This window comes from Macaca fascicularis, chromosome 17 (genome assembly GCF_037993035.2).
Source record: "Macaca fascicularis isolate 582-1 chromosome 17, T2T-MFA8v1.1".
Classification (NCBI taxonomy): Eukaryota; Metazoa; Chordata; class Mammalia; order Primates; family Cercopithecidae; genus Macaca; species Macaca fascicularis.
The window spans coordinates 28,422,024-28,439,223 of record NC_088391.1 but is presented as its reverse complement, the minus strand read 5'-3'; the positions used below and the strand labels follow the sequence as shown (position 1 = coordinate 28,439,223).

General features: G+C 37.2%; 1 protein-coding gene across 5 annotated transcripts in view; it reads right to left on the bottom strand.

Moving 5' to 3' along the window:
• The window catches only part of CDADC1 (cytidine and dCMP deaminase domain containing 1), a 46,065-nt gene that overhangs the window by 13,020 nt on the left and 15,845 nt on the right, over positions 1–17,200 (bottom strand). For all 5 annotated transcript variants that reach the window (XM_074022027.1, XM_074022029.1, XM_045377062.2 and 2 more), the window contains 4 exons: positions 12,882–13,451; positions 6,675–6,724; positions 2,573–2,742; positions 388–577 (listed from right to left, as the gene is read on the bottom strand). In XM_074022027.1, coding sequence (XP_073878128.1) covers positions 388–577; positions 2,573–2,742; positions 6,675–6,724; positions 12,882–13,451 — 980 coding nt within the window. The remainder of the gene's footprint in view (positions 1–387; positions 578–2,572; positions 2,743–6,674; positions 6,725–12,881; positions 13,452–17,200) is intronic.

Below are 17,200 nucleotides of genomic sequence, written 5' to 3'. Positions count from 1 at the left end.
CTGTAATCCCGACACTTTGGAAGACCGAGGCGGGCGGATCACCTGGGCTCAGGAGTTCGAGACTGGCCTGGCCAACATGGCGAAATCCTGTCTCTACTAAAAATACAAAAATTAGCCGGGTATGATGGCGGGCGCCTGTAATCCCAGCTACTCGGGAAGCTGAGGCAGGAGAATCACTTGAACCCAGGAGGCAGAGGTTGCGGTGAGCCGAGATCGAGCCACTGGCACTCCAGCCTAGGCAACAGAGAGAGACTCTCTCTCAAATAATAATAATAATAATTTGTTGAAACTCTTTAAAAGGGTGGGAAGCACTAACTTACAATATTGCAAAAGGGTACCTAACAACATAATACAAAATACACCTGAAAAAAATGTGCATCTACTTACCGTAAATTTGCTAACACCTTCAAGCTCCCCGAACCTCATGTAAGAGATGTCTGCCTTCTTTTTTCCAACATCTACATCTCCTGCATAGATTTGTTTTATGCCTGCACCTTTAATTAAAGGTACACACTCATCACATGGGCACTTTGTCACAAAAATCATGCTTCTTTCTTCTGGTTTTATTTCTTGACACCTACAAAAAAAATTATAAAATATCAGAAAGGTCGTTTCTGAAAGGGAAAGTTATTTTTTAGAAAAATCTTTAAACACTAAAATTGAGCTGTTTTAAAAACAGATTTATGACATTAATAATGATCATCAAGCCTTAGACTTGCTGAATTACTGAATGTTCAAAATATGTAAACCTACAAAACTGTTATGATACAACCTGAACATGACAATTATTATAACTAAAAATAATTTATTGATTCTAAGTAAGAGGTTCAGTTTCAGATTACAAAACAGATGAAATCAGGAAGATACAGACATCAAAGAAAGAGAGAAAAATCCCCGAATGCTTTCTAAGTAAGTATGTGTTTAGAATACTGGAATTAGATTTGAAACTGATACCTTCTTTAAGAGTTAATCATGTCTGACTAGACACTAACTCATCTTGTTAGACAAATGACACAGCCCTATCTGGTACCTACTGGATATTCAATAAATGTTCACTAAATGAATAATTAAATATTTAAGTTCTGTTTTGACTTATAGTTCCCTTACCCCTTCCCTATCATAGGATAATTTTAAAAAGAAAAGTTTCTATTTGACATATTCACACCTCTGTACAAAATGAAGCAAGTAAATCTGTAATGAAGAGGACAAGGAAAAGAATAGAGGAAATTTTGGGTGAAATTTTGCATGCTGAGGGTAGTTCAAGATGAAGGACTGCCCTCATCTGGGGCTATAAGGACTGGCTTCCGGGTTCTGAGGCTTAGGCAGCTCTCAGCCAGCCATCTTCAATTCCTCCACCGCCAGCCTTCCATATCCATCTTCCTTGTTGAGACTGTTACTTACATTCACCTGGACTAGGGCAACAGAATTCTCTGCATCTAGTCTGTTCAAACAATACTACCTACATAATCTACAGTGTGGCTCTGTCAATGCCATTCCATTTCTCCACTGCCTACCAAATGAAGCATAAACTCAAAGTCCTCTCGAGTCCAGTCCCAGCCTGTCCTTGTGAGCTGCATTTCCCTTGTGTCCACATTCCAACCTAACTGGAATATTCATGCTCCTAAACACACCACGGATTTTCCTACTTCCAGACCATTGCTTATGCTAGAAGCAAGAATGGTCTTCCCTTCCCTTCCATTTGCCCCAGTCTAGGAATCCTTTAAGCTCAGTTCAGATGCCAGTTCTTCCCTCAAATCTTTCCCTTGCACTCTCCCATTTGTCCATAGCAGCAGCAGAATGTCCGCAGCACTTTACATTTGCCTCTCCTACAGAATCCACAGCACGAGGTGGATGCTATCTCATATCCCCTACTGCATTAGAAGCTCTCCAAGGACAGGAGCCATGTCTTACAGTTTTTTAATCCCTTAACCTTAATGGTAAAGGCTGAGAAGTGTTTGTGACAATGATGTAAATTGACAGCTATAATCGTTAACAAAACTTCTTTTAAAGCAATTTGGTTCATTATAAAGTCCTATTCTGAATACTGCAGGCCATTGTAACACAATGGTAAGTATTTGTGTATCTAAACATAAAAAAGGTAACGTGTGATGTTACAATGGCTACTTCACTCAGTAACAGGAATTTTTCAGCTCTGTTATAATCTTATGGGAACACGTTGTGCATGTAGTCCATCGTTGCTCAAAATGTCTTTATGTGGTGTGTAACTTTTAATAAATGTATGCTCCAGATTTAGAAGACAAAGGAGCTCTTAACATCCAGAAATATGAGAGTCTGAGCAAGATCCCAAAGGATAAACTTCAAGCAGTTTCATATTGGAGAGAGGGAAGGGAAAAAAAGATATGCTCAACAAATGGGAAGGCCTGCAGAGGCGTTAACCTCAGTTCAGGTCATAGCTTCAGGTCTGGCAGGACCAAGCCTTACCAAAGTTATACTTCTGAAAGGAAACTTTCTTGGAATTTGAAAAAGGAAATAAATTGCAATTATAAGAAAATTAATTTCAACCAACACTTGCTACATTTTAAAGAAAAGTACACCAAGAAGGATTTCATACCTAAATGTCAAAGCATTCTGTTCCGCATGTATGATGTATCTGAATTTCCGTATTTCTCTGTCTTTCTGCTTGTCATCCATGTGTGGGAAGTCAGCATACTCAGATCCAACAGGAAAAGCATTGTAACCACATCCTACGAAGTACATGGCACCTGTTCCATCACAACTTCTCTACGAGAGTGAGCAAACCAACGGTTAGTTTCAACATTCTGAAAAGGCACTTTGCAATGTATTTTTGAAGCTTGCCCTCGTACTTTGTATAATGAATATTCATTCAATTTTCTACAGTAAACTATCAAGAAATATAATATCAGATCCTCCTACTGCAGTGTGATCTTGTCAAAGCAAAATTCCAAGAAAGCTGACCACTTCTCTAATCTATAATCCTAAGGAAGTCCTTGTTTTTTGCAATTAATTAAATACTATCTTACTTAACTCACAAATTATTTCATTTGATGCAGATATTACTTCCCAAATAAATTATAAGATCCTGGAGAGCAGAAACCATGTTTTATATTTCTTTTCTATCCCTTCAACATGTTCGAGTGTTCTGTACATAGCAGGGACTCAACAAGTGATGGTTAATTTGTTTTTTTTTCTTTTGAGATGGAGTTTCACTCTTGTTGCCCAGGCTAGAGTACAATGGCGCGATCTCGGCTCATAGCAATCTCTGCCTCCCAGGTTCAAGCGATTCTCCTCCCTCAGCCTCCTAAGTAGCTGAGATTACAGGCATGCGCCAGTATGCTCGGCTAATTTTTTTGTATTTTTTAGTACAGACAGGGTTTTTCCATGTTGGTCAGGCTGGTTTCGAACTCCTGAGCTCAGGTGATCCACCCTCCTCGGCCTCCCAAAGTGCTGGGATTACAGGCATGAGCCACCGCGCCTGGCTGTGATTGTTAATTTCTTATGTGCTCTGTGCCATGCTACTGGTTAGCAAGTCGAAAACTTTTAAATACTTTAAACAGAAAACTTCTGTTGTTGGGCTAAAAATGTGCTATTGTGATTTAGTTGGAAAATAAAAAATGCATTTTCATCTTCAGTATTTATTGAACCTCTATTATATGCATATTATTATAGAACTTCTTACTTCAATGGCTTTCTTCTCTTTTAAAGAGAAATAGTAGTTAATATCAATGCTTTATCAATTATTAGAATGAAATATTTTATCAATATTGTGTGTGTAATAGTTTGGAATATACTATAAACCTCATAAATTTCAATATGTTATAATTACTCATGATAATATCAACAGACTCATTACTGTAGCAGCTTCATAAAAATCATGTAATAGTAGGCAAACAAAAGCCTGCAAACAAAATACTATCTCATTAATAAATCTGTTTGAACATTTACTAAATGTCAAACATCATGCTGATTTATTTATTTATTTATTTATTTAGAGACAGGGTCTCGCTCTGTCACCCAGGTGTGACTTCCTGGGCTCAAGTCATCCTCCCACCTCAGCCTCCCAAGTAGCTGGGACCACAGGTGCATGTCACTATGCCTGGCTAATTTTTTCATTTTTTGTAGTGATGAGGTCTCACCATGATGCCCAGGATTGTCTTGGGCTCCTGAGCTCAAGCAATCCTCCCACCCCAGCCTCCCAAAGTGCTGGGATTACAGGCATGAGCCACTGCGCCCAGCCATACTGTTTTATATGCATCATTTCATTTGATCAATTCTTGAAACAACCTAAAGAGTGATACTATTAATATTACTGTTTACAGATAAGGAAAATGAGGACAAGAGTGACTAATTGTCTAGGGTCACAAAATGAGTAAGTAACACAGCCAGAATTCAAGCCCAGGTTACTTGACTCTAAGCCACGTGTCTTTCCATTTCACCGTGCTGCCTGCCGGCCTGCTCTAGAGATAACTAGAAACTGACATTCTCCACAAAATTTTTAAGAACCAGATGTTAAGCCAAAAGGCTGCCGAGCATTCATGTACACACAAATGAGAGTTCCAACCACTGGCTAGACCTATGCTAGGTGCTGGAATACAACTGTAAACAAGACAGAGAGTCCCTACCCTCATGAGCCTTCTAGTCTGGGGAGGGTAAGAAATTGGACAGATAACTTTAACTGTGATGAATGTCACAGACAAGTTGTACAGAGTGCTATGGAATTTCTGTCTGAGGAGCCTAGTATTCTAGTAGGAGTTAACAGTTGGGGTAGAGGTAAGTAGAGTCAAGAGGTATTTTGAAGGTGGAATCCATTGTGCTAGGTGATCGTATGTGTACAGTAACAGACGAGATGGTGACCACTAGCGAGGGAGAAGGTTAGCAGGGAAGATACTGGATGAGTTGAACTTGAGGAGTTTGTGAAGCATCAAAGCAAATAGATTACTTTCTGTGAAGTCCTTGAGGCAAAATGTAGGCTCACCTTTCAGTCAGCTATATAGTTACTAAATATCTCTTGATTCTAGCCTTCTAACCCATCCCCACAACTCCAAGTCCTCATCTCTCTTTTATTAATCTCCCTATTTCCTGTCTAGCCCTACTTCATTCATTTATAATACAAATCTGATCAAATCATTTCTCCACTTACAATATTCTTGGACTGCACTGTCCGATACAGTCGCCACTAGCCACATGTGGTTAGTCTAGATTGAGAGGTGCTGCAGGTGTAAAATACACATAAAATTTTGAAGATTTAATATTTTTTACATGCAGAATATTTCATTAATTTTTATTGATTACATGATTAAATATTTTCTTAAAATTAATTCATCTGTTTTCCTTTTAAAAATATGGCTCCAGCCAGGCAAGGTGGCTCACACCTGTAATTCCAGCTCTATGGGAGGCCAAGGCAGATGCATTACGAAGTCAAGAGATTAAGACCATTCCAGACAACATGGTGAAACTCCATCTCTACTAAAAATACAAAAATTGGCTGGGCGTGGCGGCGCGTGCCTGTAGTCCCAGCTACTTGGGAGGCTGAGACAGGAGATTTGCTTGAACCCAGGAAGCAGAGGTTGCAGTGAGCCGAGACTGCGCCACTGCACTCCAGCCTGGTGACAGAGCGAGACTCCGTCTCAAAAAATATATATATATGGCTCCTAAAAATTTAAAATTCAGTTTGAGGCTTGCCTTTTCTCTCTACTGGTTAGTGCTGTTCTATAGTATGTCACTGCCAGGATAAAGTCCAAAATCTTTACATGGGATATAGGGTTCTTCATGGTCCAGTCCAATTTATTGCTTACTCTATGTGCCAAATCAAATGCATTTTCCCATATTCTCTCTCTCACCGCAATCTCTGTGTGTTATTCTCCTGGTCCCATTAACTTGTTCTGTCTGATTATATCCTCCTAATCTTCAAGAACATTAACATTATTAATATTAAGAATATTCAGGGCAGGCATGGTGGCTCACACCTGTAATCCCAGCACTTTGGGAGGCAGAGGAGGGTGGATTGCTTGAGGCCAGGAGTTCAAGACCAGCCTGGTCAACATGGCAAAAGTGGTGGTAGGTACATGCCTGTAGTCCCAGCTATTCAAGAGGCTGAGGCATAAGAATCACTTGAACCCAGGAGGCAGAGGTTGCAGTGAGCCAAGATTGCACCACTGCACTCCAGCCTGGGTGACAGAGGGGGACTCTGTCTCAAAAAAAAAAAAAAAAAAAGAATATGCATGTTATCCTCCTGGTCCTATTGACTTGCTCTGTCTGATGAAATTATCTTATTCTTCAAGAATATTAATATTATTAACATTAATAATATTCACCGAGTATTTACTCATTTTTCCAAGCAAAGGTTCCTCCTCTATGTTCGCATGATATCAGTTATAATTACACTTACATATCAGTTATTTTTTACTTCTACGTCTCCATCACTAAACTATGAGGCCATAAAACGTGATCTTTAATCCCCAGCGTTCACTGTGGCACAGTGCCTAACCTGTAGAGAGTGTTTAACAAATGTTTGCTGAATGAATGTGTCTATCTAGAAAATTGTTGAGGGAATGAGCAAATCTTTATAGATCTTCATAAATGCACCATTACAAAAATATTAATCTTAATGGTCAATAACCTGTAATGCACCGAAGACTGAACTATGTTTAAACAAAATCCAGGTTAAATATTTAAAGAATTGTTTTCATACTTACAGATTTCCCTTCTGCCCAAATGACTGCCCCAACTCCTGTTTTATGATCCTCTGAAAGATATATGGCATTTAACTCAGTAAAAATTACGATGTTAGTTTTAGAAATATATTTTTCCAAAAATAATAAAAACTAGTATCAAAACATACTTCATAAATGTAGCAGCAATCCTTGATATCTTCACTAATTACAGAAAAGTATTAAACACTTTTAAGTATGGAATATGGGAGCTAGGTACCAAATAACTAGAGAGAGTCACTACCAACTCAGTCACACATACGTATGTGGAGGCCACTAAATGGCAGTGTCCGCAGTCAGTTCCCTCAAAGCTGTAGCCAGGACTAAGTGCAACTTCATTGATTCTCCATTAACAAGCCGGTTTCTAAACGACTACTTCTGATAGATGATAAAATTGAATAACGGTTTCAGAACTAATGGATTTTGTGTAATAACTGTTCACAACAACCAAATTTGTCTTTTCTCAGTATTATTTATACTCTAATCATGGAAAATATAGCTTATGAAAATGTTCTTACTAAGAAAAAAGTTCAAACTTCTCATACAAACATAAATAAATCTTTATGGATCTATCTATCTATCTGTTGCTAAAAAATACATGAAGAGAATTCTGATTTAAACAAAATGTCCTTTCCCTGACTTTCAGTTTACTTTGAGGGAAAAAGAATGCAAGTTAATGACATCTTGCCCATTTCTAAATCAAATAGCAGAAGTTATAAACAAACATAAGATTATAATTTCCCTGTAGAACCAAAACCTTTGCAAAAGTAAAGTTGTACTTCTTAAAACCATTAATCTGAAACAGAAAATTTAAAAAAAAAATAGAAATTCTATATATTAAGGATTTACTTTTTCCTTCTATACAATGTTGAGTTTCAAATTTCTAAGACAAATTACACTAATTAGGAAAACCATAGTATTTATCAAAATCTTAATAAGGGACTAAGGTAGTTAAGTGGCACATTTACACATAGAAAATAACAATTATCTGTGAACTTACCCTAGGGCATTTTCATTTTGGGGAGGATTAACTGAAACTGCGGTTTCACCCTACAGTTTCCTAAAAGTGAATCCCTCCAATGATAACATTTTTAAATACCTACTTTCCAGTAAAGGTACAAAGAAAATTTGTGCCACAATTGCATTAAAAACTAGAATGAATGTCTTATTAAAAGGTTAACTTTAAAACAGTTATGATACTCTAATAAAATTTCCCATCTCAAATTCAAGCAAGCTCTGGTTTTCAAAATTATACCACAAAGCATTTGTACAATTTATGTTAAACATGTTTATTCATGATCTCATTTTTACCCTAAAGGTAAAGCAGATAAAATTTCCATTTCTAGATGCAGAAACAGGCAAAGAAATATACTAAAACTTAGCCCTCCGGATCCAACTTGCTTGGCCTTTCCTCCACCTTGCACCATGACATAAAGAATTCCTTGACACAGCCTGGCCAACATAGTGAAACCCCGTCTCTCCTAAAAATACAAACATTAGCCAGGTGTGGTGGTGCATGCCTGTAATCGCAGCTACTTGGGAGGCTGAGGCAGGAGAGTTGCTTAAACCTGGGAGGCGGAGGTTGCAGTGAGTCAAGATCGTACCACTTCACTCCAGCCTGGGGGACAGAGAAGGACTCCATCTCAAAAAAAAAAAAAAAAAAAAAAAAAGAAAGAAAGAAATCCTTGACAAAAATTTCCATTTATTGAATGCCTCTTATGTTCCAAGTACTGTGAGAACTTAGGATGCAGTGGTGAGGGAAACTGTAGTCCCTTCCTCATACGACTTACAGTTGGATGGTGAAGGAGAACAGCAACAAGGAAACAAACAGTACTTTATGTGCTGTGCTCTGAAGGAAATGAACGAAGCTGAACGGCACAGTGCAGGGGATGACTTCCTTCTATAGAGTAGAGGGAAAAGGGATTTTGATGTAAACAAAATTGGGTTCCTTCCTAGACCTTTAGAGTTTAACATGAGTGGGCAAGAATACAAATCAATGGCTTTATGCTCATTTGTAAGGTAAGTGGCAGAAGTTATAAACACAAGATTATATTTGCCTGCAAAACCAAAATCTTTAAAGTTTTATTTATGCATAAATCTAAAATGAAAAAACAAAACCAGAATAAAAATTCTCCCTATTAAGAGCCCCCTTTTCTACCATCAACACTGCATGTTTTTAATGTTATGTTTCTTAGTCACAGAAGCCACTTTTTCTGTTTCAGCCTGGGGACAGACTAAACCTTGTTAGAAGGGAAACAAAAATGTGATTTTTCCATCAGCATGCAGCTCCACTGCCTAGCTAAGGTTGGTTACATCAACAGAACATTCTTTACTACTTGTCTTTTAAAATAGGAACACATTTTCATCCATATAAAACAGATTTGATGTCACCCAGTACCCAGGCTGGTGACAGATGAGGTAATTTCTCAAAAATCTTTTCATGTCTATAATTTTTACAGAAATTGCTCCCTATGATCTAGTCATTCACAGGGTTTTCTCTGTACAACTTTGAAGGAAAGGTCAACTTATGATCACTGAGTCAAATTCCTGGGGCTCTTTGATCACTGAAAATCAGAGGGGAACTTATTGTTCTAGAACACAAGTGTGGTAATTTCACCTCCCAATCCTGTGGTCATGTCAGTGTCCAAGGTGCTCCACAGACCTCTTGCATCAAAATTACTGGATGCTTGTTTTTAAAATTAAAAAAAAAAAAAAAAAAGAGGCAACTCCTGGCTTCCATGGAAGTCCCCTAAATCAACCTCTCTGAGAGAGGCAGGTAAGACCTAGGAATCTGCATTTCTCCTGAGCTCCACCTTGATTCTCAGGCATACTCATATCTGAGAACCACTGAGTTCTGTTTTAAAAGTTAACTTTTTTGATTACTCCAGCCTACTCTCATCATCAGCGCTATGGTCCAGGAGGAAAGCGTAACCCTTAGCTTTGGAAAACACCTAATCTGATGAGAAAGCAAGACATGAAGAGATCACAACTCAGTACTTAAACCAGACAGATAAGACATGATGCCTTCCTCCTGCTCTTTTTCCCACAAGAGTCTAAACACATTCCTTCCACTTTTTTGCTACCTCCAGGTATTCTAGAAACATACTTTTGGAACTCCTGGCCTCAAGCAGTCCTCCTGCCTCAGTCTCTCAGTGCTGGTATTACAGGCGGGAGTCACCGCACCTGGCTAGTAGCATACTTTTCATGACATCTCTATGGATCTTCTTTATTCATCATTCAAAAAGCAATTATAAGCAACTACTTTCAATTCATTTTAGAACTCTGTTGTTAGAGGTTTTGGAATTCATTTTAATCATATGTACATTTTTAAATGAAATGGTATCTTCATCTATTAATTAGGGAGAAATGAGGTCATCAAACCAAACTGAATAATGTGAAATTTAAAGCTTAATTGGAAGCACACTGTATCATAGGGATATCCACCTTACTGAAGTACCCTCAATGTTAAATGAGATACATACATAAATCACCAAGCTCAGTGCTTGACACATAGTAGGTGTTCCATAAACTGTCATTGTTATTATTTATCATCAAGGAAGAATTACAGGTCCAGAGTCCCTGATTTGAAATCTCTTACATCAAGTTTTTTGAAGTTTGATGCACTTACTTTGTGGTCAAATCTGACCCAAAATGAGTTATTTATAGCCCTCAATTATTCTGCTGAGAGAAAATATTCCTACTTTTTTCACTCTGTATGCATTAATGTGATTACAGGGTACTGTCCCAGACCCCATTGGGAGTTCTATATAACAATATATGTACCATATTACCTTTTAAAAATCTGGATTGGGTATGGTGGCTCATGCCTGTAATCCCAGAACTTTGGGAGGTTGAGGCAGGAAGATTGCTTACACCAAGGAGTTTGAGACCAGTCTGGGCAACACAGTGAGACATCTCTACAAAAAATAAAAAAGTGGCTGGACATGGTGGTGTTCACCTGTAGTACAAGCTACTCAGGAGGCCGATGTGGGAGGATTGCTTGAGGCTGAGAGGTTGAGGGCTGTAGTGAGCCATGAGTGCCACTGCACTCAGCCTGGGCAACAGAGTAAAACCCTGTCTCAAAAAAATAAAATAAAATCTGAAAAATTCTGAATTCCTTTTCATCTGGCTCCAAAAATTTTGCATAAGGGATTGTGGACCCTTTATCTTTGGATGAAAAGATTTGTTTTATCCATTCAACACACATTGTGTTTAGTGCTAAGGCAAAAATGATTAAGACATGGTTTCTTCCCTGGAAGAGTGCACAGTGGAGTACAGGGAGTGACAGAGGAGTTGCACCCTATTCAGGATTTGAGTTCCATGTAAACAACAACAAAAAAATCACCAACAATTAACCTTGAAAAATCTTTTAAATTGCCCATCAAGTGCATAAGCAGGGCTTTATGTACAAAATTCTGCACAATAGTGAATATATTTATAATATAAAATATAACTATACAGTAGAGTAATAAAGAATATAAATGCAAATGTGTACATACTGCATCTTTAAACACTGGAATCATAGCTGGTATGATAAGGTGTTGTATAGAAGCAAGAGGTACTAAGATCCAGTAAAACAACAGCAGATTCACATCTCCCTCTTACTCTGGAACACAGGCAGGGTTCTGCTGAATTCTAATTAGTGAAGGGTAATTAGCGAATTATAGCTGCAACAGCTGTTCCCATTTATGTTTTCTGTCTTTTTGAATGGTTTACAGAAAAATTCTTTACAAAGCTGGAGTTGGCAAAGAAACAAATATATAACCCACAATAGAAGATAATTACATGAAACCAGACTTTTACACAATGCAATTGTTTGGGGTCATATAATGTGTGCCTACAAAATAAAAATCTTTAATAAGAATTGAGCAATTATCAACTCTGCTGAACATCAGAACACCTTGCAGAACTTCTAGAAACATAGACCTTGGCCATATTTGGTTAGGGACTTGGTTTAATAGGTCTGGGTTGGGGTTTGAGCATCTGTACTTTTTATAAATGTTTCAATGGTGATTCTGATTTGCTGCCAGCTGAGAACCTCCCTTCTGTTGACTACTGCAGACCAGCAGCATCTGTAGAGACCCTTTCTGATGACTTTCTCTTCTTTCTTGGGATAATTTTTAAATCCTACTGCAGTACTCTCCCCAAACAAATCTTACTCTACTGCTCCTCCTACCTATGTTTTTCCCCTTTATTTCAAAGATGCATTTTAAAAAGTGATCATGATTCTACATTGAGAAATCTTACATCAGGTAAGATGTGAAAATACTGTTCCATGTTTGGAAATACAGATGCCGTCTTTTACCATAGCAAAGAAAAATTCCAAGTAATATTTTCCTTTTCCAAATATACAACTTAATAGAATACAGTAAAAATGTTTGATTTCTCAACTTGCTGATTGAAGACATACCAGCAACTGGAAGAATCTGCAATAATCACCATTCCTTTACCTTGATTCTATTAGTTATTTTGAATTAATGTTAAAGATTTTTAAAACTTTTTGTTAAGTATTCAGTACATCAAAATATTGAAGAGTTAACAAAATGAGTAATTTTGGTTTTCTCCTTTTTCTTTTTTTGGAGACAGAGTCTTGCTCTGTCTCTGGAGCTGGAGTACAGTGGTGCTATTGTAGCTCACTGCAACCCCAAACTACTGGGCTCAAGCAATCTTCCTGCTTTAGCTTCCCAAGCAGCTGGGACTACAGGCACGCACCACCACACACAACCATGCCCAGCTAATTTTTTTTGTATTTTTTGTTAGAGTCGAGGTTGTGCTATGTTGCCCACGCTGGTCCTGAACTCCTGAGCTCAAGCGATCCTCATGTCTCAGCCTCCTAAAGTGTTGCAATTACAGGCATGAACCACTGCACTGGGCCTCTCCTTTCTCTTCTTGTCCTACCTTTAGTGGAGGGCTCAAGGAACAGTGAAATCATAAAAGCAAGAAGCAGAAAGAAGGGCCTAGATTAATGAGGCCCTGATATAGAAATGTGGTACTGAATATAAAGCCACAAGGAATCCCAAAACTGCTAGGAGAAAGAGTTGTCTACCTAAGGGACTCACTAACTTCTCTATACTGTATGAACAGCAAAACTGTAGTAACTGAGTAAATGAACTCTACTATAAATGAAACGAACACTTCAGAGACAAATACAACCCAACCAATCAGCCCCAATTTACGATCTATGTAACTCACCAGTTCGATATGCCAATAACCTGGCCTGAACCATGCAGTGCCTTGCAATTTCCTGTGGCAAGCTTTGATTGTGAATTTCATTAATCTGTTCTGGATTGCTACAGTAAAATCCGAAGTGTTTAAAGTTCGGCACACTGGAAGCTACTGTGGCCAAAAGTAGGATAAGGTCTTTCATGTTTTGCCTTAGATTGCTAAAGTATGGATTTTCACACAGGTTCTCCAAACCTATAGTCATCAGTATTTGCTTATGCATTTCTTCATTTGAAACCAAAAATAACATTTCATATTCTTTTATTCTTTCTTGTTTACATTCATAATAAAAGTCAGTGTTAGCATCCGGCAATGTTTTTGTAATTTTTTGAATAAAGTCACATTTGTAAGAGGTCTCCTCTACAAACTGCACCATATAACACACCAAAGGTTGAAGTAAGACACACACATGGGCCCGACTGTTTGACTTCAATCTTTCCACTGCTTTGGCATCTAACTTTGCATCTTCAGAACTAGAAGCCTCCGTAAGCAAACTTATTTCTGGATCAGCAGGCCAATATGAAATTCGGTTAACTCCAGCTGAAATACAAAATATGAAAGGTAATTATGAGATACATACTGAATTTAGGGTTTTCATGATAAAATCCACCCTATCATTGCAGTATATCTAGAACCCTCAATATAATAAATGTCTATTACCAAGTCACCTATTATATAGCCTGAAGGTTGGCAAACTACCACCCACAGGCCAAATCCAGTCCACTGCCAGTCTATGTACAGCTCACAGGTTAAGAATGGGTTTTACATTTTAAAATATTGGACAAATCAAAAGAACATTTTGTGACACATCAAACTGTAGGAAATTCAAATTTCAGTGTCCATAAATAAACCTTTACTGAAACACAGACACACACACCCATTCACTTATATAGTCTTTGGGTGCTTTCGCGTGACAGAGTTGAGTAGCTGTGATGGACACCATATGGCCTGCAAAGTCTAAAATATTTATTATCTGGCCTTTTCAAGAAAAAGTTACCCAGCCTCTAACGCAGCTCCTGGGAATGCATTTGTGGAATTACTGGTGTTGTGAAGTGTGATCCCAAAGCCCAGCGCTAAAACTATATACTCAAAGAGTCCTCCATGGTGCCATGGCTGTTTTTTAAAATGTTACAGGGAACAACTAATATTGCCTAGAGTTTTCTATCTGGAATAAATACTTCTTCCATGCATTAAAAATGTTCCTGTCCACAGACTGACAATTCTTCTGAGAATCCATTCTAGGAAAATATTCTAAATATAGAGAAGAAATCTCATGCATGCACAGCATTCTTTAAAATAGCAAGCAAAAATGTTAAACAAAAAACCAAAACCCAAAAACCTAAATGACCAAAATAGGGGAATGTTTGAATTAATTATGGTCCTTCTCATAATAAAACAGTTATCAAAAATGTCCACAAAGAATTTATAACATGAAAAAATTCTTATGTGATGTTGGGATGGTGCTTGAAGGGCAATATTAACTTTCTAAAGCTCACAAAATTAAAGACAAAACAACAAACTAAACATCATTTTTCAATCAGTGTGACAAAGGAAAGGTTAGTAATGTTTAATATACAGAAAATATTTCAATTCATTAGAGCACATATGAATTGACAAGAATAAGGCCTAAAGAGAGACAAAAAGATATGAACAGGCAATTTGTAAAAGAGAAAACATAACAGGATAACAAATGTGAAAAAATATTTTAATTTATATTTGAAATAGAACGATGAGATGCCTTATACATAGTTAAGTACACAAATGTTCTTCAATTAACGAACAGTTTACAACGAAGAGACCCCTTTGCTATTACTGCATGTAATTTCAGCTAGGAGAGACTTTTTTTTTTGTGATTGTACCCAGAAGCAAATAGAAAGATAGCCCACAGAATGTTCTACCCTTCAAAATAATTGATGAACTAAAAAGTCTAAGTTAAACAAATGAACATTCTATCCACTCCCTGGTACTCCTGACTCACTGTGGCTTATGCTGCAAAGCAATTTTGAAGGCCTCAAACCTCATATCAGAGTGTTTCCTCTGGTGGCATTTCACCTTCCCTCTGTTCGAATTCTCATAATCCATTTCCTAACCAGCAGTGATGGTAAACCTTTCATCTACGCATCTTAGTTGCTCCCAGTAATCCTGATTTAAGAAGAGGGGGGAAATCCTCTTTAGACAGACATTTGTGTATTAGTGGCAAATGCTAAAGCACAGTTTCTCAAATTTTTTTGATCTCAGGATTCCTTAACACTCTTACAAATTATTGAGGACCACAAAGAGCTTTTATTTATGTGAAATATATCTACTGATATTTATCATACTTGAAAATTAAAACAAAATTTAAAATATTTATTAATTCATTAAAAATAACAATAATCTGTTATACATTAATATAAATAACATTTGCTTTATGAAAAAAATATTTTCCAAAACAAAAATCTGTAAGAATGAGATTGTTTTAAATTTTTACAAATATCTTTAATATTTGGCTTAATAGCAAAAGGAAAAATAATAGTTATCAGTTTCACTGGAAAATTAAGAAGAATGGAAGGACAAAACTGAGCAGCAGAATTTGTATAGACATTTAAATTTAAATATTAAAAGCCCAATTGAGATTTTCAGGGAGGGTTTGTTTTGCCCTTTGGCCTCATGAATGGGTTTCATGAAGGGTTTCATGAATGGGCTTTGGTGGCCTATGAACTCTGTAAAATTCTATTCTAAATTTTGCACATTTATTTTGTTCCGGTTAATTCCAGAAGACATTTCAAACATTTTTCTTACATCATATAATAAAAGTACTTAAATAAATTGACAATTATAAAAATAGATCGGTGAAATGCACCTTATATTTTAATAAAAATGTTTTCAGAAATAGATAAGTGAAAGCTGAGTGTTTCTTTGATAGATTCCCCTGTACTATAGGAGTGATAATTGCAGCTATTGCAATAGTAGTAATTGTTAAATGGATACTAATGAATAGCATAGCATAGTGGGTAAGAGTTTATATGGCACAGGCTCTAGAATCAGATTAAGTAGGTTCAAATACCAGTTCTGCCAGTAACTTAAATAATGTTTATTAATGTTTATTAAATTTAAATAAAATTAACTTGCCAGCAAGTTAAATAATGTCTCCCAGCCTCAGTTTCCCTATTTGTAAAATGGGGGAAATAATGGTAGCTAACTCATAATTCATTATGAATTCAGTGAGTTAAACTTGAAAAGACTTATTACAGTAGCTGGCACATAAAGACTTGATAGTAGTTTATATGGATGCTATCTCATATTAGCATATATAGAATTAATAGTGTATCACTATACCTTTTTTTTTTTTTTAAATAGAGACCAGTCTGTCACCCAGGCTGGAGTGCAGTGGTGACATCATTGCTCACTGTAACTTCTAACTCCCATACTCTATCAATCCTCCTGCTTCAGCCTCCAGATTGGCTATGATTGCAGGTGTGCACCACCACACCCAGCTACTTTTTTTTTTGGTAGAGACGGGGTCTTGCTATGTTGCCCAGGCTGGTCTTGGGCTCCTGGCCTCAGGCGGTCCTCCCACTGGCCTCACAATGTTGGGATTGCAGGTGTGGGCCACTGCCCCTGGCCTGTACTATGCTATCAATTCCATATATGGAATGGTATTTTCCCTTTCAGAGCTCTTTAAAGCTCTGCAGAAGATTTACATGTGTTTATAGAGCTAAGAGAAATCAGAGAATGGAAACTGAGTGTGTAATAGAAATTTAACTCTTCATGTTATATAATCATGCATAATTTCTATCTTCATTCTCTGAAGTTGCCTAGAGCACCATCACAGCTAGGAAACTTCCATCATGAATTACCTGATTTCCAAAACCAAGTACCCAAATAATTGTCTCAAGAGGGGAAAGGCAAACCTGTTACAAGCTAAAATATTTGGGAATTTGTGTGGCTTGAATAGGGCACCACAAAGTTTTATAATGCCTGATCTAGCCCTGTGCCTAACAGTTTATTTAAAGTCTTAATGCTAATGTTAATTAGTTCCCAGGTGGTTGACCTTATAAGAAAACACTGTGGTATTTTAATGTGGTAAACGTATGAAGGCCTATGGCTCAGTTAATCACTCCCACAACTTTGAGCTGTGGGTCTTACTGGTGGAAGGAACTTGAACAGGTCTCCGCTCTTGTCATTAGATATCAGAGAACTGAAATTGGTTGGAATTGTAAGCAGTGAATAGATGTGTTGTTAGAATGATTCCATCACTTATACATTGCTTAAAATTCTAATAATGTAACTTGCTTTGTAAAAAAAAA